This window comes from Citrus sinensis, chromosome 6 (assembly GCF_022201045.2).
Source record: "Citrus sinensis cultivar Valencia sweet orange chromosome 6, DVS_A1.0, whole genome shotgun sequence".
Classification (NCBI taxonomy): Eukaryota; Viridiplantae; Streptophyta; class Magnoliopsida; order Sapindales; family Rutaceae; genus Citrus; species Citrus sinensis.
Genome location: NC_068561.1, coordinates 12473558 through 12497011, shown reverse-complemented (window position 1 = coordinate 12497011; position 23454 = coordinate 12473558). Strand labels below are relative to the sequence as shown.

The following is a 23454-nucleotide window of genomic DNA, read 5'->3' as shown; positions in this document are numbered from 1 at the left end:
TAGATCACATATATCACAGTTACTATTTTACCCTATAGTCAATTTAGTTTCTAAACAATTTGTCCTAATTCCCCACAATTACCCTATTACTGTTATGTTTCATTTCAAGCCATTATATTTTAAATTTAAAAGCTAACACGTTGGTATTTATCTCATGTTTGTTACGTTATTATGTAACAAAACAATGCCCACATATACATACATACACACACACACACACATGTGTGTGTGTATCATCTATTTCGCACAATTTCATTAAAGTGTAATAAATTGTACAGAGAAGAAAAACATGATCATGAAAGCATCTCTAAAGTTTGGGTAGCAGGCTTGTGCTTACATATTTACATGTGACTCGGCCCCCTGCAAAAGTTGCTTTTGCTACTTTCATTTTGGCATCTTTGCTCCAAGTTGTGTGATGGCATCAAATATTGTTGAGTTTCTTTCTTTTTTTTTAATTTTCCAGAACTCGTTATAGTTCTATAGATATATTACAATTGAAATTTATTGGGATTCTCGATATATATATTTGTAGTGCAGCCAATAAATTTGTGGAGCAACATTCTGAAAGTTTGATGGAAGGAGATATTGAAGACAATTTCATATTGTAAATGGATTTCCTTTTCATTGGTTCCGATTCTCTTGCAAGAAGTAAGTAAAGAGACTGATGACATCATCGACAGTTCCCAAAAGCACAGTTCTAAATTATCAAAATTCTGCCTCCATCTGAAGTCCATCGTTAGACTTTTATATTCAATGGTACAAGACTAATAATTGAAGGCCCACTGTAACTTTGCTATGGGGATAAAACAATTCATAATCGAGCCCATTGAGGCATTACATTAATTTAAAGGGGACTGAGCAGTGGGAATAAAATTATAAAAGCCTCAATCTGTACGGAAGACCTTACTTTCCAACTGATATGCTTTGGTAAAGAAGGCAGGCCAACAGAGGTATGTGGACATGATGCTGCTAACTGTGGAAGCGCCAATAAGCATGTTCATTACAACAATCTGCAGTTGAATGGCTTCCAGAGGAGAAGCTCCTCCCATTATCATGCCAGTCATTGCGCCGGGAAGCGAGATGAGACCCACAGTTTTGGCATTATCCAGAACTGGAGACAGTGCAATGACCAGAGACCTCTTCACCTGCTGCTTTGTTGCCTGTCTCGGTGTTGCGCCCAGAGCCAATGCCGTCTCCACCTGTAAAAGTAAATCCGCAATTAGAAAGAAGTCATTGACAATCAATGTTGCCAATTCCACGGATCCGAAGGAACCGACACTCGAAATTGGTACTTCTTACATTGACACTTACCAAGTTCAACTGAATCTTGATATCATCTCGAAGCCTTTTCATTGTAACCCCAGTTACTGTCATTGCATTTCCAACCATCATTCCTGCGACTGGGATGATGTATCTTGGGGTAAAAGGGAAGACGTTTAGTACCACAAGCATAAGCATTGTCACTGCCGTTCCTGCCAGAATAGAAGCTCCGGCGACATACTTCCCACGGGGTACATGTTTAGCTCGTTGACCGGCTGTATAACCAGCAACAATGACCTACAAGAAACAGTGAAACTATACATTTTAATAACAAAGCTTCCATGAGAGACATACCAATACCAAATAGCAATGACCAGAAATATGCCATAACTTCAAAAGAGATTAATAATTTTTTTTTTTAAGAAAAAAAAGATTGGAAGCCACACAAGGCCTTGCATGTTCAAATTTTTATATTTGTCACTAGTAGTGATGCATTGGGGTAACAGATTGAAGATAAAATCACTTTGTCGAATAATTCTAGACACAATGATGACTAGATGATGCTCTAATGAAAAAAAAACCAAGACTATGATAAGCTAAAAAGTGAATTTAGCTAAAATAAGAGTATTACTAAATGACATACCTAATCTACCTAATCTAACTCTAATTAAAACGAACAAAAAATTAAAATTCTAAAATTGTCCTACATGAAGTAGCTATCCAATAAGTACAAATCACCTATCGTCTCTTTATGTCCTCTCGTATCAGATAAGCTGAACTAAAGCACGCAATCTCTGTATATGTACAATAAAAGTTCCAAACCGTCAGCTGAATTATGCCCTGTGTCCAATTCTTTAAATCTTATTTTAATTCATTGTCTTTTCTTTCTGTTTTTTTTTTCCATTTGTTGAGCTTATAACAGAAAAATCCAACCGATTATACCAGCAATCAGAAAAAAAAAAAAGAAAAGAAAGTAAACCACCGACGAGATCATGAACTCATTTTTTTTTTTTCCTTTCCCTTGGCAAACAAACAAATATATAGTGAAATGAAACGCAAAAATATTAGAGAAATGGAGAAGAAATACAAACCATGAAAAGGTAAGCTAAAATAATCCATCCTCTGTTATCCTGACTGAAAATGAACTGAAGAACAAACCCAATAACGGAGAGCTGAAGGAAAGCTCTGACAATGGAGTAAATCATCTCTCCTTCTATCCCAAGCTTCTGTAAAAACGACAACAGGACAGCCAGCAGCACAACCGCAGTGGCAGCCAGTGGCTTTATCATGCCCTTGAGAAAATCAAGCAGCCACTCAACATCCATGGTTCCCATTTAGGAGATCTTTGAGTTTTTGCAGCCCTCTTCGAGTAACTTACGATGAATGAATCTTCCTGGACTTGTTCCCTCTTCAACTTTAAGTTTAAGGTCCCTAACCAACCAGGCTCACAAAAATGCAAATTAACTATTTAATAAGATAAGGAAGTGTCGTTTATAGAGAAACGACCTGCCTTAGATCAAAACAATTGCAACCTAGTGGAGTTACTATCTGAAGAAGAATCATAAAAATCATGTTCGTAAAATCAAAAAGAATAAAATAAAAGCAAAGATATGTCGGATTACGTGGCAGCTTCTGAGTTAACGAATGCCTCGCTGTTGAGAGTAGATGGCGCCGAAGGTTAAATGGACGTACCGCGTACGTACGACTTATACGAAACAATCGGTCGTGGGTGGGGCCTACATTGAGTGTTGATAACTCTGCACGACTTAACTGGTGTCGACTGGGAAGCCAAAACGATTATTCTGGACCGAATCAAACGGTTAACTGTCGTTTAAAGAATAAATTATTTTAGATAACTATTAGTCCAATCCGATCAATATTGTTATGAATTTCCATCAGATGTGCCGTCCCACACGTTATGATGCGTGATGATGTACATGAAAAAATTTTATTTACATAATTATGCTCTAAATTTATATTTTTATTAATAAAAACTCGCCATGTGTATTATCACACACCGTAATATATGTGATGATGCACATTAGATTAGATCTCTTATTATTGTTATTATTATTATTTTGAGAAGTGTCACACAGTTTACAATTAAATATTTTCAATATTGCAAGTAACCAATAATGTTTTGTTGGAGAAGTGATATAGTATAATCTCTATAATACTTTACTGTTTTTATTAGAAGGTCATACTTATAAATACTACACAAGTATCAATTGAAAATTTAAAAAAAAAAAAAAAACATTATTATTATATTTAAATTGATTCAAACTTTCGATCTATTCAATTTTCAAGCCAAAAGATAAATGCAACTATATTTAAGTCATGTTTCGTTGAACTATTGGTTTTTTATTTTTTTCCACCCACCTTGCTTATAGTCTCGTATCATCTCCAGACATAAACACAAATTACATAATTTTTTCATATTCTTTTTCTTCCTCAAAACTAGTATTAGATGAATCGATTTTCTTCTTTGACAAATGACAAGTTAATTGAGCTATCCCTTAGATCATGTTTGGTAGTAAGAACTAATAAAGGAGAGGGGAGGAGAAGAGAAATAAGAAGAGTGGAGAGGGGAAAAAAATAGAGCGTAAAGGGAAATTTAATTCTTTTTCAGTTTGGAGTGGAATCTTAGGGGAAAAAATACACGATGTTTACGGAGTATAAAATCTTCAATAGTTATTATTAGATATAATTTAAAATTTTTGAATTCAGGAACAATTTAATTTGAAATGTAAATAGTAAAATAAATAAATTAGTTATAATTAGGTTTATAATTTAATTAAACATTATTTTGAAATTAATTTACTTTTTTTGAAAGGGTAATTTACTTAATGTTACTAAAAATAATTTAATTTAATTTAATTCAATATTATTTAAACTCAAACATTAAGATGACGATGCTTTTGGAGGGATAAGCCTTCAGCTTTTTCTTCGTCACTTTAAATTTGTGATTGTTATTATTATTTTTCCCTGAAAAAAATAATTTAATTAAAAGAAAATCCAAAAGTTTTGTTTTTATCTCTTGCGAGTAATGAAGAATTAAAGATTGAAGTGAATGACGATTCACGTAAACTACGTGTAAGCAATTTTAAATTAAACAATTTCAAAGGGTAAATATGGCAATTGCTTACAGTGCTGAAGCAGAATTCCTTGCTAGCTACGAAGGAATCTCAAATGCTTAAAATTAACTAATGATTTAGTGCAAATAGAAAATGACAAGTCCTCTTCCAAGTTCCAACTCCTAAGACAGGCAGAAAGAAAGAAAATGACACGTGCTAAGATAAACAAGAAACCTCAAATGTCTACGTCCTTGCCTGTACCATCCTTTGTTTTTTTTATATTGTTTTCATACGCAAGATTGAGATTCCTTCAGACAATTGAGATCATTACAAAAAAACGGAGGATAGTAAAACTAAAACATATATTATGTAAGAAGCATAGGGTGCATATCATTTTTTTGTCTTTTGATGATCTAACCATCGGATTCAATTCAAGAGTTGCAAAAGCTATTCCCAACGGCTTAGATGTTATAATTTAGTTATTAACAATGTAGTCCCTTATGTTTACTAAAAGAATAAGAAAATATTAAATTTCAAAATTTTGACACATTGGTCCATTAAATATTTTATTGTCAAAAAGGTAATTTAGTAAACAAACATATTTATATATTAAAGATATGGATGGATTATTTTAACTTGGTAAAATACTCTCCACTTCTATTTACTTAAAATACCAATTATATTTTAATAATACTATTTTGTATTTAGTGTAACACAAAATTGGATAAGGTTTTATATACATTTTTACAATATTAAAATGAAAAATAAATAAATATTAAATAAATGCTTGGATAGTCATTTAAATTCATTATAGAGTTTATAAATAATATTTTCAAATTAATAAATTTTGTATATGTAAATTTGAGATTATGTAAAATTACTTATACTTAATCCCACGTATGAAGCTGATCAATTATTTATTTAATATGAAAACAAATAAATTATATAATATTTATTCTATTATTTAAATTTAAAATTTTAAAGAATGAAACTTAAATTTAAAATTGATTGAGAAGGAGATAGAGAGTATAAATTTTTTAGAATTTTAAAATTATTATATTTTAATTGGGTTTATTACATAAAATTATTAAAACTTATAGTTTTTATTATTTACAAAAAACAATAAGGATTGTTGAAGAAAATAGTAAAATGGTGTTTGGTGTAACGGGGTTAAGATAGTTTTGTCCAGAAGCATAAGTCATATTGGCTATCCAACGGGAAATTTGATAAAGAACTTAAAAGATGATAGCAAAAGTAGTGTCCTATTTGTGTGTAGTTATAGTGTTAACTAAAAATTAGCCTGAGATTTTAATATTAATTAATTAATACAATAATCTCGCACGGGTCCGAAGTTATTTTTTACATCATTATATTAGATGATTCATTTCAAATTTTACTGTTCATCAAAGGGTAATCAGCAGCAAGCAAAATATGGATTCAATTTTTCCCTCATAGATACTTTGATTTCTTCGGCAAAATACTAAAGGAGATATAATGATGAAACATAAACGTTGAGATTGAAAGATAGAGAAATAAAAGTTTTTGAAAGTTTATGGGAGTCTGAAATTTCATTGATAAAAGTTTGAATAACAAATTAAGGTTTTAAGGCCCTTTCGTATTATTCCTAAATAATGTGAATTTACCCAAATAAGCAAGCCCAAATTATTATAATATAATCTAATAAAATTCTACTAATTGGAATAAGAAAGATAAAACAAATGGCACTCTATCTAAAAGAAATAAAAATTTTGAAAAGAGTAGGAAAAGAACTTAAACTCACAAAATGACTACTAAAGAAATAAAATTTCCAACTAAACCATGGGGGCAATATAGCTTAGCTTTGTCTCATCGCAAACTTTACAATGATATATTATGAGCCTATAACAAACACCAATAGCTCAAGTTATATCATCAAAAAGACACCCTACTCAACCTATACAACCAACCTATATCAGTTCCCTTCACTTAAGAAAGAACTCACCCTCAAATTATGGCGGCACAACTCCTTATCATCCAAATTGTACTCAAACAAATCAGACACATTAAATATATTAAACATATTTCAAATTATCTAATTATTAACATAATTTTGACTATTAAGTTAGTAAATCCTTAGCTATTAAAATTTTCCTTTGATCTTAGCTTACAAATAAAATTATTTTTTTCCCATGCTTTGAGGATTCCTATGTGGAATCTTTTTTAAAAATTGATTTAAGAGTGAATTTCGAATTACCCTTTCTTGAATTGATAATCTTCAAATTACCCATTTATTTAAACATCATATTACCCCTAAAAGTAGTTATCTTTAATGATTGACTGTTGTTGACTTATTAAAATATGAAAATATCATTTTTTTTTAACAATTTTGTTAACTAGCAATTTTAAATTATCTCTTCTTAATTTCAATTGGTTGGCCATAGGTTTGGTATCCACAAGTGTAAAATGAAAATTTTTAAAGTATTTACGTGCGTGCTATAAATATTTGAAATATTTGTGTGTATTTTAAAAAAATTTAAAAAGATTTAGGCCTATGAAAATTAGCTTACATTATATAGAAGTTTGATCTTTTTTTATTAATTGATTGAAAGGAGAATGTAAAAATATTATTTTATCTTTATGACGGTAAAAAATAACAGAGAAATAATATGATATTTTAAAAAAATGATTTAAAGATTACCAATTCATGGTAGGATAAACTGAAATTTACTCTTAATTTAAAAAATGCCTCGGTTTTGGGAAAGAAAGTATGGCCATAGGCCCACTGGTCCAATTCAGTTTGGGCCAACAATTTGGACTTCAAGCTCCCAAAACGCAGCGGATCATCATCGACTCGTTACGGTCAGTACTCCCCACATGCCTTTCTCCCACAAGTCCCGGCGACAGAAGCCATCGCAAAACCCTGATTACTTATTACTCCAAAGCCATGAGCCTTCTTCGAAACGCAATCAAATCGAGCGTTTCGCTTAGAACGATTAAGCCGATTCACAGCCTCCCGTCTCTTCTTCGTCAATCACCGAAACATTTCTCGACCGAAACAGAGGCACCGCCGCCGCCGCCGCCAAATGATGCGTCAATCGATCTGTTTCTTCAAACACCAACTAAAGGTACTAATTCTGTCGCATTTTTGGAATTAACTTGATCGCATTTTTCGCTATTTTGTGTCGAAATCAGGGTTTAGGGTTTAGGGAAAAAATAATTCACTTAAGGAATTTTATCATTTATATGAATTTATTTTGTTTAACTACAGCTATATATTTTTTTATTTATTTATTTATTGAACCGGGGTTCCTATATTCGGAACTTCGACGACAGAAAAAAAAATTATTTTTTTGATTTTTTTTTTGCTTTGTTATTAGGTGTGTTTTATGGGAAATTGTTGGGCATATCAAGGCAAACACTGAAGAGTGATATAATCAACTTGCTTGAGGGCTGTAATTTGACGCCAGATGATCTCAAAGTCAACTACACCCGCAACTATATGCCCTTTGCAATGTATTTGCTCTCGTTGCTTTATTTTATATGTTTTCTAGCTGGAATTTTGTTTAGAAATTTTTATGCTTGATTTTTCGTTTTCTAAATGTTCTCTCTTGTGATCAGGATGATGCAATTCCCTTCTTTTAGTGCATATGATAATGCATTTAGGCTTATTGGGAGAAAGGGCCGCTTGTACAGATTGGAAAGGGTAATGCTGCTGCTTATACACACGCCAAGTTTTGACAGATTATGTTGTTTTTTACCATAAATTTTTTATAGGTCTTATACTTCTGTGCTTGAATATCAGGCTGAACAGAGTGAATGGGATATTGTCATGCCCTATAATGGAAAAACTGTAAGTAATGTTCTTGGTTATATTTATTCTTAAAATAATGATAAAAAAGGGTTCTCAATTACTCATGCCTCTTATATGTTACTGTAATTAAGAGCACCCCCCCCCCCCATATTTACTGTTCTGATCATTCTGATCATCTGATGTTTACAATATTTCCCTGTACTGATCTTAAAGAAAAAACGAAAAAAAAAACGAAGGCTTGTCCTACAAGAAGTTGTTGGCTGTTGAGGCTAACTTGTGAGGCTGGCTGTTTGATGAGTTGTCTGAAATCAGCAAATCACATGAATTGGAATCGACAGTCTAAAGGAGATTGGGTCATTGATCACTGGGAAAGAGTAGCATCTGTGTCTTGTCAGTTGTGATACGAGATCATATTAACATAAAAATTAGAGGAAGTCACAATTTTTTTTTTTAACTGTTGTGAGATTCTATAAGCCACTTAGCCAATTCACATTGTAAGAGAGGAAGCTGTGCGCCATGTGGTAGGATTGTGGTACTGTGTTAATATGCTGGCTGTATGACAGGCCCTTTCTACTACAACTTTCAGTTTTGCAAACTTTACTATCGCTCTTGCTCGTAGAATTATCTTTTAAGTCTTTAGAATAGTATTTTGTGAATATCAGTAGTGTGTGGACTTTTCTGTGCCATAAGGCAATAATTCTCTCAAGCAACTGTAAATCTGTGTTTGTGTTGGGTTATTTAGTATTATGGATTCTGAAGTCTGTTGAGGCTTACGGGATACCACTTTGTTGTGTTTGTGTTCCTGTACCTGCTTCAGTCCTCTAATATGTAGATATTAGATTTGGTAATTGTGGTGCTCTCTGCCATATTCATAAAGTTTGAAAGCTGCAACTTAGTGCATTGTGACTCTCCAAGTTCTTTGCATGTAGACATTTTCCCTGATACATCTAAGCTGGTGCTAACTGTATCTCATCTGCTGCTTTTCAGGTTTTACTGCAAAATGTTCCTAGAATTGCTGTTGCAGAAGATGTAGAACGCTTTCTCTCAGGCTGTGAATACGAGGCATCCTCCATCAGTTTTATGTTGAGGTTAATGCCTAGTATTTTACATTGCAGTTGGACAGTATTACAATGATCTTTGTTATTACCTTCATGCATTAACTTCTTTTCCTTTTTTCTATTGTTTCCTATTATATTATTGCAGGCAGTCACTCCCAGATTCCATTAAATGGGCAACTGTTCGCTTCCCATCACAGACACAGGCAATGGATGCATTCATTAGGAAGAATAGAGGCTTCTGTCTCAATAATCAAGTCTCGGTGCGAGTTCTGCAGTAACTGTTTTTTCCTCCTACCCCGGCTAGGGTGGATTTGTGCACTGATGAGCCTTGCTGATTTTTTCTTATTTTATCTTTTGCCTAATAGAAATTTGAAAATTTTATCTGCTTGTTGCATATACATTTTAGATCTCAGTATTTTTGTCTGGAAACATAAAACATTTCCGATGTTTCAAGTATGAGAAAGAGACCGCATCAAAAAAAAAATATATGAAAAAGAGACTAGTATCCACTATGATTTTGTGAGATAACTGTATCCATTTTCTTGTTAGTTGGTTGGTTGGTTGGTTGGTTGGGTCTGCTTGTGTTATTTTATTTTGTATATTTGATTTTATCTGGGCGAAGGTTTTCATGATTTTTAATTTCTTTGACATTTTTCTGGTTTTCTAGTTTCTGTACATATCGCCAAATCCAGTCATATCTATTGGGGATGTTTCCATCAAGTCTTTGTATACTCCAATAAAATCGTTATATGGTAAACATTTATTTTTAATTAATCAATTATGACAGTACTTGAGAGAAGTGAACTAAAAATTTAAATCAGTGTGACATGATTTTACTGGATGTTCTTATAGAGGCAAAATATACATACATTAGAACAAATCTGGTACACGAAAAACTGCACAGTTGCAGGATTGTAATTCAGGAATTTGCTTATTTATAACTCAAAAGGGTTGTCCTTTTATGTGAAGCATCATCAACCTCTTCCTCGTGCACCTCGAGCACATAGCCCAAAGTTTTCATTTGGTCGACCAGAAAATCTAAAACAGGAAGTATTTCACTCAGCCTAGTATTCGACTTGTCTTCTGCCCGAAATCTGTAAACAACATTCATAATCTCAATCCAACTGCACCCAGGATTTGTTTTCAGCCCTTTATCTTTCATTAATTTCCTCACTCTTGCCGCCTGATCCCAGCACCTTACACTTGCATAAAGATTCGCCAACTGCACGTGGGTAGCAGCACATTCTGGTTCCAGCAATAGCCTGCTCTCCGCAGCCTCTATGCCAATCCAAACACCCCCATGAAGCCTGCAGGAAGAAAGCAGAGAACCCCATATAACGGCATTGGGATATATAGGCATCTGTTTAATGAAGTCTCGAGCCTCTTCAAGTAATCCAGCTCGGCCAAGAAGATCAACAACACACGAATAATGGTCAAGTTCTGGCTTCAAACCATGTTTAGCCATTGAATCGAAGTAAACTTTGCCCTCTTCAACCAGACCTCCATGGCGGCATGAAGAGATAACACCAAGGAAAGTTATGGCATCTGGTTTCACACGTTGTTTCATCATCTCTTCAAAAAGATCAATCGCACGCACTGCAAGCCCATGCTGAGCGTACCCAGCTATCATGGAATTCCATGATACAATATCTTTACCATGCATATTGTTGAATACATAAACTGCCTCTTCAACGTTACCACACTTGCAATACATTGAGATAAGAGAATTAGCAACTTGAATATACGAAAAGAAACCCATACGAATTGTCTGACAATGAGCACTTCTTCCCTGTCCAAGAGCTCCACTGCCCGTGCAAGCACTCAGAATACTTGTGAACGTAAAATCATTGGGCTCTAACATTGAATTTCTCATCATGCGATAAAGCTCCAAACACATATCAACCTGCCACTCTTGTGCAAACGCAGCAATGATGGCTGTCCATGAGACTACGTTCCTAACGGGCATTTCCTCAAACACTTTATATGCATCAATTATTACCCTGCATTTGCTGTACAAAGTGATCAAAGAACTCCCTACATAAACATTTGCAATAAACCCAGTTCTTATAGCTAAGCACTGGTACGGAGCACCGCCACGGATGTTCCGTGTAGACCCACATGAAGTCACAGCAGTTGACAAAAAACTCGCATCAACTTTCAGCCGTTCCCTGTGCAAATCATGATGCATGGAGATTAATTTCTCCACATCAACAACAGGAGTGTCAAGCAATTGATCAAACACATTTGACGATCCAAACGTTGAATTTGTACCAGTGAAATCATGGTTAAATTTTTGCGAATCGAGATGTTTGGAATCTGTTTGTAGAAAGTCCTGAATGAGCCGAAGATGGACTTCGGTCTTTGTACTGTCCCTAGTTCTGGGCGAGATGATATCAAGGACTCTCAGAGCCTTGTGTAAGCTCTTACTTGACGATATCTGTTTCAATTTTTGTGAACAGAAAGACCTATAGATGATTGATAGAGTTTTGAGACTTTGTAAAGCAGAACAGGGTTTCTTCTTTCTACATGTTTGAAGAAAAATAATATTCATACCTGACAAAACCCCATGAAAATATGTAGCCTATGATCCATTTGGGAACTTATCTAAGGGCTTACAGCGTGGTCGTGCTTGTAAGCATGTGTGTTCTAATGCCAGCGTGGTCGTGCTTGTAAGCATGTAAGTATCTTGCCGCCACCTTCGGTTTAATTAATTAATATGCAATTGGGATTAGGGTAAGCATTAAAAATATACAAGGACAAAACTAAATTTTTTAATTTTGAAGATAGTAACATTCTCTTTTTCTTTTCTTTTTTTTCTTTTCTTTTTTTAAAGAAATGCATCTAAAATTACAGGTCTGGCTATAGTGCCCCTGTGACACCATACCCCTACTTTTTATCATTTTCTTATCAACTATTATGAGTCATAGATTTAACATCAAAGTAGTTCAATGGCTTAGATGGATTTAATAGGTTATTAGCTCGACAATCCCTATTGTTTGCTTGCTCGTTAAAAAATAATAAAGTTTCAACATTTTGAAATATAACTCCAAATCGTTTTAAATTTTTACACCTAAGTCCATTACCTAGTTTGACTTTTTTATAACTTATTTTAAAATTTGCATTAATATATATTAATTATTTAATATATAATATATCTATATATTATTTAATAATTACTATTTACTATAGGATAAATTTGACTGCACACTAAATAAATTGACATCTATTACTCTGCTCTTAATATTTTGAAATGTGATTAGCTCATCCTCATCTATTAGATTTTTTATTTATTTAACCATCAACCACCTTGATCATATAGAATTTAATTATACCCCTATTAAAATTAAGGAAGAAAAAGATTAATTACCATCACAATTGTTTCCAAAAATATTTTTCTCATTTTGGTTCTAATCATTATAATTTAAAAAAAAAATTGCATACAATCACTGGTAATTTTATTGTTATGATTACAAATAAATTGCTCAAAACTTTCTATTTCAACCACCGAACCTTTTACCCGCTTCTAGACATGAAGAATTTAAAGCTATAATTTCTAGGTGCAATGGCATTTACATATGCTATGAGACAATACTCAATAATAATATTTTAATTTTTAATCATTACTCTTTTTTCTCTCTCCTCTCTCTCTCATGTCCCCCCATTTTCTTTCATTTTCTCACTTCCTAAACCATTATAAAATATATTTTTTTAGATTTTATTATATTAGAGAATTATATTTTGTGCATGATCAAATATTAGAAAATTTAATGAGTGAAAACTAAAATTAAAGGATAAGACTATTTGAACCTATAAATATATTCATTATATGAGGATAGTTTAGGAATAAAAAATTTTAAATGAAAATATGTTTGAACTTTGAAGAGTAATTTTAGGAGTTAGAGTAACGAGTTAATTATAATTTTTCATTACATTTGAGTGAAAATGTAAATAAAAAAGAAAATAAGGAGTTAAGTGCAATTTATCAACAACAAAAGACAAAAAGTGAGAGTATGGTATCAGAGGGGCACCGTAGCCGGACCCCTAAATTACATCCAAAACATAAATCTTTCTTTTATAAAGGTAGAGGGTAGACAAAATTCAAATCAATTTATCAATTAAAATGATTTGAAAGTTGAAACCCACTTGATTAAGTCTGTAGAGACCCCAAAACAAATCTAAAACTTCTTTATTTTAATGATTTGGATCAAAATACAAACCCAACAAATTTGACAAATAATATTGCATTCTTAAAAAATGATTATTTATTTTACCATTTCTCAACGACATCGTGATTAATACAACAGCACCGCATTTACCACATAAGTTGGTTCTTAAAAATAGTAAATCAAACAACAAGTTCTATAAATAAAGGCAATAATTTATATAATCATTTTGTATTTGTGTCATGTTTTAAATGAATCTTACCAAATTTGAACTGATACGAACACGATCTATTTATTATTCATGTAAAAATATTTAAACACAAATTTGACGTGTCAATTTAATAGTGGTTGAATTCAAACAAAAAATAATCCAGAAAATTTCATCGCAGGATGCATGAAAAGATCAATCTTATGAACAAAGTTCATACCAGATCATTTATATCAGAGAAGCAGTTATAATGAGATCAGAACCTATATGATTACGAGAAATTCCTACCAGTTTTTGCCATTGCCATTCCCGTTAGCAGCTCCTTATATGTGCTGTACCATCATCATCTAAGTCATCTTCTTCTCTATCTCCATGTAAATAAACCCATAACTTTGTATTTCCATTGTACTGTACACAGGGATCATTTTCATAATAAATTTATGAATTAATCCAGTATTGTCAGTAGTAATGTAACTACCATAAGATGAATATCATTACTCACTAAGTGCAACGATTCAAAATAATTTTGTGTCTATATTGAAAATTTAAATTAACAACAAAATCCGTGACCAATCCATATTTTGTGCAATCTGATTATTCATTTTATTATTTTAGAGAAGCATTACACAATTTGCACTTAAATATTCATTTAATATTGCAAGTAGGGTAAAAGCCCATTTAGTTCTTGTATTTTAATATTAGTATCTATTTAGTTCCTATATTTTTAAAAATGCCTCAAAATATCTCTGCCGTTAAAATATTGATACCCCTACCGTTACTTTTTATTTCTTTTGGCTTACTTTTACAATATTACTCTTTTATAATTTTTTTTGTTTGGACATTAATAAAAAGAAAATAATTAAATTACCAATTTAACCCTAAAAATAAAAAAATTATATTAATTTTTAATTGTCAAAAATTAAATTATTACTTTTTATTTCTTTTGACTTACTTTTACAATATTACCCTTTTATAATATTTTTTATTTGGATATTAATAAAAAGAAAATAATTAAATTACCAATTTAACTCTAAAAATAAAATAAAAAACTATATTAATTTTTAATTGTAAAAAATTGTATGCAAACCACCAAGTGTGCAAATGGTGTTTGCAAAAAAATTAATATAATTTTTTTATTTTTTAGGGTTAAATTGATAATTTAATTATTTTTTATTAATGTCCAAATAAAAAATTATTATAAAAGGGTAATATTGTAAAAGTAAGCCAAAAGAAATAAAAAGTAACGGTAGGGGTATCAATACTTTAACGGCAGGAATGTTTCGAGGTATTTTTAAAAATATAAGAACTAAACAGACACTAATATTAAAATACAAAGACTAAATGAGTTTTTATCCTTGCGAGTAACAAAAGTCTTAAACACATTTCTATGTCCTGTAATTCACGAAAAATGTGAGAGTAGAAAGGCAGCATTTAGTCATTCCGTCAAACATTTGGCAGGCTAACATCATATCGTGATTCTATAATGGCCTTTTTTTTTAAAGATTTTTGTCCAAAAATTTATATCCATAGCATTGGAATCGAATTTGAAGTATGTCCGGAAGACTTGATTTTAAGTATGAGTTATAATTTCCGATCCGAAGCCAATTCTTACGGCAAATCTAGCATGTGAACTGAAAGCAAATTCACAAATTTAATAAGGGAAAAGGCCACCCACACCCCAAGGTTTGGTTAAATAGTCACACATATTCCCTTAGTTTCATTAATGATCAACTCTATTAATTTCATAAATGACTATTATACCCTTTGATTATAACAGCCCAAATAAATATAAATATAGCAATAAGATAAAATTAATAAATAAATATCATACGACACAAATATAATGAAAATTATTTTTAATATTAAGTTATTATTAGTCTTTCCCAACGGATTTTATTAACATTGAAATCTATCAATCTAAAAATTGACTTCAAAATTTATACTAATATAGAAATAATTAAAATAAATATTGTAAATAAAATAAAATAAATTTTATAAATTACTGCAAATATTAGGTATAATTACTTTAATATTATTAATATGTCAAGTAGATTTCATTATTATCAAAAGAATATAATAGATTAATAATGTTAAAATAATTTATAAATTTTATCTTATTATATTATTTTTATTTTTATTTTTATTTATTATAAAATTTTATTTAAAGTTAATTATTGGGTTATCATAATTAAGGGTATAATAGTAAAAAAATGATTTGTGTGACAATTTATGAAACTAAGTAGGGATGGCAAAAATCCCGACGGGGACGGGTACCCTCGGGGATTTTCCCCAATCGGGAAGGGTATGAGGATAATTTCATACCCAATTTCTTATTCGGGGAATGGACGGAGAATTTGTTTTACCAAATTTCTTATTCGGGGAGGGGACGAGGATGAGGTGGAATCCCCATCCCCTACCCATTTCCCCATTTTAATTTTTAATTTTATTTTAATTTTTTAAAATTACTAGTAAATAAATTATAAAATTTATATTATAAAATTGTAAATATTGGTAAAAATACAAAAAAAATATCAAAATATTTATATTATTAAACTTTTAAGCCTAATTAACTAATTAAAATCCTAAATTTTTATTTAGGACATTAAAAAGACCGAGTAGATTCTATTAGCCCAAAAAATTTTAATTTTAATATTCTTTAAATATTTTAAACTTAAATCTATTTTTTATTTATTTTTAGATGTTATAATTGCCCACAACGAATCACAATTTTAATATCTAATCTAATCTAATCTAATATTTGCTCTTAATTTGCTCCGATTTAACTATTGTATTGTAAAGGGAATAGTCCACATTTATAAAGTGCCCACGCCACTATTGAAACAGTTAATTTTGAAACTAAATTCGATTTTATTTGTAACAATTTTGTATTAAACTATTAATTTGTTCATGATAATTTGTAAAAGAAATTTGTACCTCTTGCATATTGCGTTACTTACTAATTTAATGTATGTGACTTTTGTAATTGATATTAATGTAAGATATATTTCGAACTTTACTTTTATTTTAATATGATTAACTCAAAATTAAAAACAAAAATAAAATGTATTAATTATTCGGGGATCGGTAATCTTCGGGAATCTTCTGTTATTATTCGGGAAGGGAATGTAGATTCTCTCAAGTAATTCTGACGGAGACGGGGAGGAGACGGACACATACGTAAAATATCAGAAATGGGTACGAGGAGATTAGTCCCCTCCCCTCCCCTCCCCATTGCCATCCCTAAAACTAAGGTAGTGTGTGTGATTATTTAAATAAACTTTGGGGTGTGGTTAGCCTTTTTCCATTTAATAAACTCAAATAGTATGAAAAGGATACTGCATCAATTCTGATTTTACTAAATTCAATCGTGCATATTGCCATAAATATATCATTAGCATGCTTTAAGAGAAAAATAAATTTTCAGTAACCGCAAACAACCAATCCAAAGAAACTGAAGCTATAACGTATATATTTTACAATTCATGAACTAATTTGTTAAGAAAGCATGCCGAATCAGAAAATCAACCAGCGATTTAGACATTCGTTCATGCTTTACACCTGTAATCATGCCTGATATTCGAACAAATACACAAATTTGTCATGGAAAATGAATAGCTTAGTGGTTTTTGTTTTTTTTGACACAAACAGGAATGTATATCTGATTCTGTTGCATGTGAAATTTTCAGGCAGAACAATGTACATGGATCAGCAAATTCAAGATAAATATATGATTTAACCGACTTAATCGAAGCATGATTAAAAGGTGGGTGAGTTTTGCTGATCTGATTCCGAGTCTTCCTCCATTGATCTTGAGCTTGTTTTTCATTCCCAAGATATCTGAAAAATGTTTTGAAAATGACAAAAGGAGGGGTCACTTACCCCTGCGAAAATACAATTTTGCCCAAAATTTGAAATGTCTTATAAATTAATTGAACAAATTAATAAGATAAACATTCTATTTTGAAAAATTAATAACAAAACACAAGTTTCTTACCTTGATTGGGAGAATAATTTGAGAAAATGGACGAATACTAGTGGAGTCCCCATTTTGGAGCTGAATTGAAATCATCCGTAAAAAAAAGGGAATCACATTTCTCAGCCTCCGCATTAGGCAGAGTGGATATAGATCGTAACCCCAAACCCAAGCGATCACCTTGCTCAGGCTCCGAATTCCATTCAGGCACAGTCGATACAGGTCTAAACTCCAAATTCTTCACATGACCACGTTGCTCAGGCTCCAGAACAAAAGGCAGCGAAGGAGGAGACATGGGGAAAAATTGCCCCAAATCAAATTCAGACAGAATCTCTATCTCCAACTTCTCGTGACCATGTTGCTGAGGCTCCAGATTCCGTTCACGCACAGTCGATTCAGGACCTAACCCACAATTCAACTGACAATTTAAATTCCTATACTCTGGTATAGCAAACTCATCATTGATGTTGTTGTCCGACACATCCCGATCCTCCAAAAATTTTTGAACATGCTCGTGAGAATATTCAGGAAGTCCACTGATTCTCTGAAGGTCAATCGGCTTCAAATTCTTTGATTTAAACACATTAAATTTTTCCATCATAGTCTTGTTCATGGTTGATTCATTAACAAATGGATTCTGGCGAAAGGTAATGTGATCACATAATGAAGTAGAACAAGTTTGGCTCAAAAGCCGTACAGCAATCTTCTGCAGTATTGGATAATGATCACCATAACAGTCCCACCACTTCCCTACAATTTTGCAAAACAACTGAAACACAATAAAAATTCATCCAACCAAGGAAATGGTTAAATGAATGCAAGTTAAATCAACATAACTTACAAGGATGGAGTGTCTTTAACATTGTCATTGCTCCTTCATTGAACAAATCTGAGTCTTTCCTACGGTAGAGTTGCACTTCTTTCAAGAGCTCTTCCCTTTCTGTATCAGAAACCAATAACATTAGACTGTCCAAAACCATTTTAATTTCATTGTCATGACAAAAGTTCAGACCACACGCGTATGCAGGGTTAAGAAAACTTGCAACTTCATGCATTGGTTGGACTAGACGACTTCTCCAAGCTCTAAGCACCTCAATCCGGTCCTTACCATCTAAATGCTGTTTGAGTACCTCTTCTACTCTCTTCAGTGCTTCATTCAAATATCCTGAAGTTGATTCATATCCATCTATGAGTTCAAGAACTTGAAACAATGGCTGCAAAACTCGCACTACCTTTTTCCCATTGCTCCAAAATTCTGTAGAGTAAATAGCTTTTTGCACAACCATAGCCGCATCATTTTCACTACTCAACCCTTCCCCTTCGCAAGAAGCAGGAGCCATTTGTATCCCCAATGCTTGTAACTCTTTTTCGATTTGCAAAATTGAATTAAGTATAAAGAATTCAATGGCAATCTTATTCTTTTCACTGCAACTGTATTCCTTATTTCCTGGATGCAGCTGCTTTCTTAGCAACTGTAAAGTGCTATTACACTTGCACATGTATTTGAAAATCTGCTTTGCCAATTGAATAGTCTCACGAATCCAACGAACTTCAGAGCGTATGTACAGCAAAATTTCCACCAGTTCACCGGTAGCACATCTAGACAGGTATATCCAAGCGTATTTCGATTGAATCACCTTTATAACTTCAGAGAACAAGTTGTCTCCTCTAATATCAGTAGAGCAGCGCACCATACAATTTTTAGAATCATCAAGGATTACCTGAACAACATTCTTGGGCCCCAAATCTTCAATTATATGACATACATTATTTTTAAAACTATGAAATGTCATCCCTTCCTCCGGAATTCTAACTTTCTCTAAACAAATCCAGCCACCAGGTGAACATACAAAAAAGTTCAGACACTCAGGTTTTGAATTTATCTCTACCTTAGATATGATCAGCGTACAACCTGTTTTAGTAAATAACTTCTTGGTCTTTCCAATGTATTCCTCTTTGGCATCTAGGATCTGCTGTGATTGGAGTTCTGAATAAGTTGGTAATTCGTAACCATGCCCAACTTCTGCTACGCTGCTCAGCAAGTCACCCAAATATGGTGTTCTGTAAACATCCAGTGACAACTTGTTTGAAACTAAGAACCTGACAAGTGATGTGTTAGCTTTACTTTTATCTGTCTTACATGCCCCTGCAACTTTAGGTTGATGAAAAGTCTTAGATTTCTTTTTTGGAGATGAAGTTGAAACAATTTTTGTTTTTCTACTACTATCTGAAGCTTGAATTTCTTGAGATACTGCATTTCGAACACTCTCAGGAACCTTTGGACAAGGTCCAATATCATGCCTTTTAAGCCCAGCGAAATGGTATCTCATCCTAGTGATGCCCGCAGCATAACTCGTTCGACAGAACGTGCACAAAAGTCGACCATCTTCCAAGGCCTCGACGTATTCCCAGTATTTATCTTTCCCTCTTCCCATGTTTGCTTTTTATTCTATGTGAGATTGGAAAAAGGAAAAAAAGAGTAAGTTAATAAGGAATCCAAATAAAGATCCATTATAAATCAACAATGAAATGATTGGACGAATTCCAAAGTAAACAAAAATTAACATGGTCAAGTCTAAGATTTCACAAGTTGAAGGATATGAAGCTTAAAATGCAATCCTCTTCTAAAAGTTGAAAGTCCACATGCTGGCTATAGAAATTATATGCGTGAATGAGAAACAAAATACAGTGTAAGGCAGAATTTAAAATCAAGCCAGCCCAAGTTCACAATGAGCTACATCATTTTCAGTACTCGACCTTTCCTGTTTACAAGATGCACAAACAATTGTTATCTGCAACCTGTAATTCTTTTTGGACTTCCAAAATTGAATTAAGCATAAATATTCCAATTGCAATCTTAGTCATACCATTGCAACTATATTCCTTATTTCTTATGTGCTGCTCCTTCCATGGGAGCAGAACAAAGTGATCTCATGCTAGAACAAATATTTGAAAATCTTTGTTGTCGACAGAGTAGTCTTATGAATCCAAAATTTTTCAAGTTATATGAACACCAGAATTAAAGTCCTCTCCTTCCAACCCCCACCACAACCCAAGTTAACCATTAGGACATTGAGATGGGTCTGTAAAAGATACTTCCTCAGGATCGCCTCCAAGCCTCCCACAAAAACTTATCCTTAAATCAGAAAAGGATTCAACAATATATCTTCACCATCATTAAGGAAGAATTGAACAACAGACCAGGATTCGGTGTTGAACTGAACTTGAACTGAGCATCCAATCAACGGTCAAGATTTTATGGGACTTATATTAGACAAATCCTAACCATTGATTCGGTAATCAAATATTCATTTATATCATTTACAAGCTCAACTAAGCACCGAATCCTTATCCCTAAACAACATGTTTAGGCCCTAAAGATTCATTTATACCGTGCACACCACACCATCTATAAAATGATGGATTTCCCTTCCCTGGGAAGTGTAATTTTCTCTATATATACCAAAACCTCCGCACAATAAACTGGTCATTTAAGTACTTCAAATATTCCCAAAATCTCTGTCTCTAACCATAATTGCTTTTACTCCACAGAAAAACAATAGTTGTCAATGACTGAAGAATCCAATCGAAACCTATTCAAATATATCTACAGTAAAAAAACAAAGCTCAGCTCACGATAATTTAACGGTCAAGGACATGACATAATAACATTTAGCATTTAAAAAGGTTAAAAGACATGAAAGCTGAGAATGTAATATTCTTCCCTAAGGTGAAAGCTCACATGCTGACAACATAATTGTAAGAGAGAATCGAAAACAGACCAGGCCAGCCCAAACAAGGTTAAAAAAAAAAAAAAAAAAAAAACAATGTTGGTCATATATGCAAATAATATATGATTACGTAAACGGCTAACGTATCACCCAGCAAGTACAAGAGAAGCACGTGATGTAGAAACATCAACAATTAATTAACTGAAATTAACCATACTTAACTGTTTTTTGTGAATTAAAGCTCTGAGTAAGAAGCCCTCTTGAAGGGAGAGAGTTGCCAAAAGCTTGGCGCTTGTATTTATGAAATGCTCTCAAAGGCAAGAAAAGAAATTGGTAAAGTTTCAAATGGTGTGATGCTAAAATAAATAATGAAAAAAGAAATGCAATGTAAACACAAGACTTCAAGTCAAAACACAACGAACATAGACACGTTCGCCACAATATAACTATCAGACGAGTGAAAAAAAACGCCTTTTTCTTTTGTAATTATACGGGGCGTATGCTCACGAATTAAAAGGTAGTAGGTAACAGAGGAAGTCTGGAAGAAAGATTAGTCTAGAACTTTCACTCTTTCAGGCGACGAGCTTGCCGACATCTAACCAGCCCAGACAATTCGCCCCGCGGTCCAGCGTCGTGGATTTGTCTTTTAATTATGCTACGTAATCATAAACAAATTTAATTATGGTCCAGCTAAGTTGGATTAATTTTACGGTAAAACACTAATGACGACCGCATTAATGTAGGGATGGCAACGTGCATGGGAGGGGAGAGGACCAATCTCTCCGTACTCATCCCTGATATTTTGTGTATGTTCCCGTCTCTTTTTTGTCCCCGTCAGAATTATTTGAGAGAATCTTCACTCCCTCCTCGAATAATAACAGGGGATCCCCGATCTCCGAATAATTAATATATTTTTTTTATTTTCGATTTTGAATTAATCATATTTAAATAAAAAATTTAAATAAAAGTAAAGTTCGAAATATATTTTACATTAATATCCATTACAAAAGTCACATACATTAAATTAGTAAGTAACGCAGCATGCAAGGGATACAAACTTCTTTTACAAACTATCATGAACAAATTAATAGTCTAATACAAAATTGTTACAAGTAAAATTTAGATTCAAAATTAACTTTTTCAATGGTGGCGTGGGCACTTTATAAATGTGGACTATTCCCTTTACAACACAATAGTTAAATCGAAGCAAATTAAGAGCAAATATTATATTAGATTATATTAGATATTAAAATTGTGATTCTCTATGGACAATTATAACATCTATAAATAAATAAAAAATAGATTTAAGTTTAAAATATTTAAAGAATATTAAAATTAAAAAAAAATTTGGGCTAATAGAATCTACTCAGTCTTTTTAATGTCCTAAATAAAAATTTAGGACTTTAATTAGTTCATTACGCCTAAAAGCTTAATAATATAAATATTTTGATATTTTTTATTTTTACCAATATTTATAATTTTATAATTTAAATTTTATTATTTATTTACTAGTAATTTTAAAAAATTAAAATAAAATTAAAAATTAAAATGGGGAAATGGGTAGGGGATGGGGATTCCACCTCAATCATGTCCCCTCCCCGAATAAGAAATTGGGTAAAAATATTTCCTCGTCCCTTTCCCGAATAAGAAATTGGGTATGAAATTATCCTCATACCCTCCCCGAATGGGGAAAATCCCCGAAGGTACCCGTCCCCGTGGGGATTTTTGCCATCCCTACATTAATGGGATGGAAATAAGAAAATCATTCTCCACGTGGGATTTCCCATCTCAATTTCACTAAATTTATTAGAGGATTGGATAAAGAACGCAGAAGAAATTTTTAGTGTGTGGGGAATAGAGTAGGCCTCCCTACCCCCACCGCACCCCATTGCTATCCTTACACATAACAGTGCTAAGTTGGATTAACTCCACTAATGATAACTGTTAGATCATAATAGTAAGTGTATATTGAATATTATACAGCTCCACTAATGATGATTGTCAGATTATAATATTAAGTGTATATTTAATATTTATCCATTTACTTATTTTATAGTAGGTGTGGATAACTGATTTCAGTAAAATAAAACTTAGAGACTTAAATAAAATCAATGTCATATTATAAAGTATTTAAATTATTTTAAAAAAAAAACTTTAAAAGATTAAAATAATATCTTGAAATAATATCAAAATTAAA

General features: G+C 32.4%; 4 protein-coding genes across 6 annotated transcripts; 1 reads left to right on the top strand and 3 right to left on the bottom strand.

The window, feature by feature from the left end:
* Positions 1–680: 680 nt before the first annotated feature.
* Positions 681–2806, bottom strand: LOC102631475 (protein ALUMINUM SENSITIVE 3). Its single transcript, XM_006480465.4, has 3 exons — positions 2352–2806; positions 1312–1557; positions 681–1199 (listed from the first exon to the last, which is right to left on the bottom strand). Exons 1-3 carry the CDS (start codon positions 2592–2594, stop codon positions 885–887), a joined length of 804 nt encoding a protein of 267 aa, XP_006480528.1. The 5' UTR covers positions 2595–2806; the 3' UTR covers positions 681–884.
* Positions 2807–7160: 4354 nt separating this feature from the next.
* LOC102606880 (uncharacterized) lies at positions 7161–9715 on the top strand. Of its 2 annotated transcripts, XM_006480466.4 has the most exons (6): positions 7164–7438; positions 7691–7826; positions 7932–8016; positions 8116–8163; positions 9112–9212; positions 9328–9715. In XM_006480466.4, exons 1-6 carry the CDS (start codon positions 7258–7260, stop codon positions 9458–9460), a joined length of 684 nt encoding a protein of 227 aa, XP_006480529.1. In that variant the 5' UTR covers positions 7164–7257; the 3' UTR covers positions 9461–9715. The 2 variants fall into 2 exon arrangements, with proteins under 2 accessions (XP_024955706.1, XP_006480529.1); XM_025099938.2 differs by lacking the exon at positions 8116–8163 and having other exon boundaries at positions 7161–7438.
* A 272-nt stretch (positions 9716–9987) lies between these two features.
* Positions 9988–11894, bottom strand: LOC102607158 (pentatricopeptide repeat-containing protein At2g37320). The gene has a single exon (XM_006480467.4). The coding sequence runs from the start codon at positions 11731–11733 to the stop codon at positions 10114–10116; it is 1620 nt and encodes a 539-aa protein (XP_006480530.1). The 5' UTR covers positions 11734–11894; the 3' UTR covers positions 9988–10113.
* Positions 11895–17005: 5111 nt separating this feature from the next.
* Positions 17006–21894, bottom strand: LOC102607457 (uncharacterized). Of its 2 annotated transcripts, none has more exons than XM_006480469.4 (4): positions 21480–21894; positions 18368–19975; positions 17548–18276; positions 17006–17434 (listed from the first exon to the last, which is right to left on the bottom strand). In XM_006480469.4, the coding sequence occupies exons 2-3, from the start codon at positions 19959–19961 to the stop codon at positions 17585–17587; spliced, it is 2286 nt and encodes a 761-aa protein (XP_006480532.1). In that variant the 5' UTR covers positions 19962–19975; positions 21480–21894; the 3' UTR covers positions 17006–17434; positions 17548–17584. The 2 variants fall into 2 exon arrangements, with proteins under 2 accessions (XP_006480532.1, XP_006480531.1); XM_006480468.4 differs by having other exon boundaries at positions 17006–17390; positions 21480–21893.
* Between the last annotated feature and the right edge of the window lie 1560 nt (positions 21895–23454).

Coding starts and splice junctions, on each gene's coding strand:
- LOC102631475 (XM_006480465.4), bottom strand. CDS start 2,594: ATGGGAACCATGGATGTTGAGTGGCTGCTTGATTTTCTCAAGGGCATG. Junction 1,558..2,351: donor TTTTAGCTTACCTTTTCATG/GTTTGTATTTCT, acceptor TGTTTCTTGTAG/GTCATTGTTGCTGGTTATAC. Junction 1,200..1,311: donor TCAAGATTCAGTTGAACTTG/GTAAGTGTCAAT, acceptor TTACTTTTACAG/GTGGAGACGGCATTGGCTCT.
- LOC102606880 (XM_006480466.4), top strand. CDS start 7,258: ATGAGCCTTCTTCGAAACGCAATCAAATCGAGCGTTTCGCTTAGAACG. Junction 8,017..8,115: donor GCTTGTACAGATTGGAAAGG/GTAATGCTGCTG, acceptor CTTGAATATCAG/GCTGAACAGAGTGAATGGGA. Junction 8,164..9,111: donor TGCCCTATAATGGAAAAACT/GTAAGTAATGTT, acceptor GCTGCTTTTCAG/GTTTTACTGCAAAATGTTCC.
- LOC102607158 (XM_006480467.4), bottom strand. CDS start 11,733: ATGAATATTATTTTTCTTCAAACATGTAGAAAGAAGAAACCCTGTTCT.
- LOC102607457 (XM_006480469.4), bottom strand. CDS start 19,961: ATGGGAAGAGGGAAAGATAAATACTGGGAATACGTCGAGGCCTTGGAA. Junction 18,277..18,367: donor GTTAAAGACACTCCATCCTT/GTAAGTTATGTT, acceptor GCAAAATTGTAG/GGAAGTGGTGGGACTGTTAT.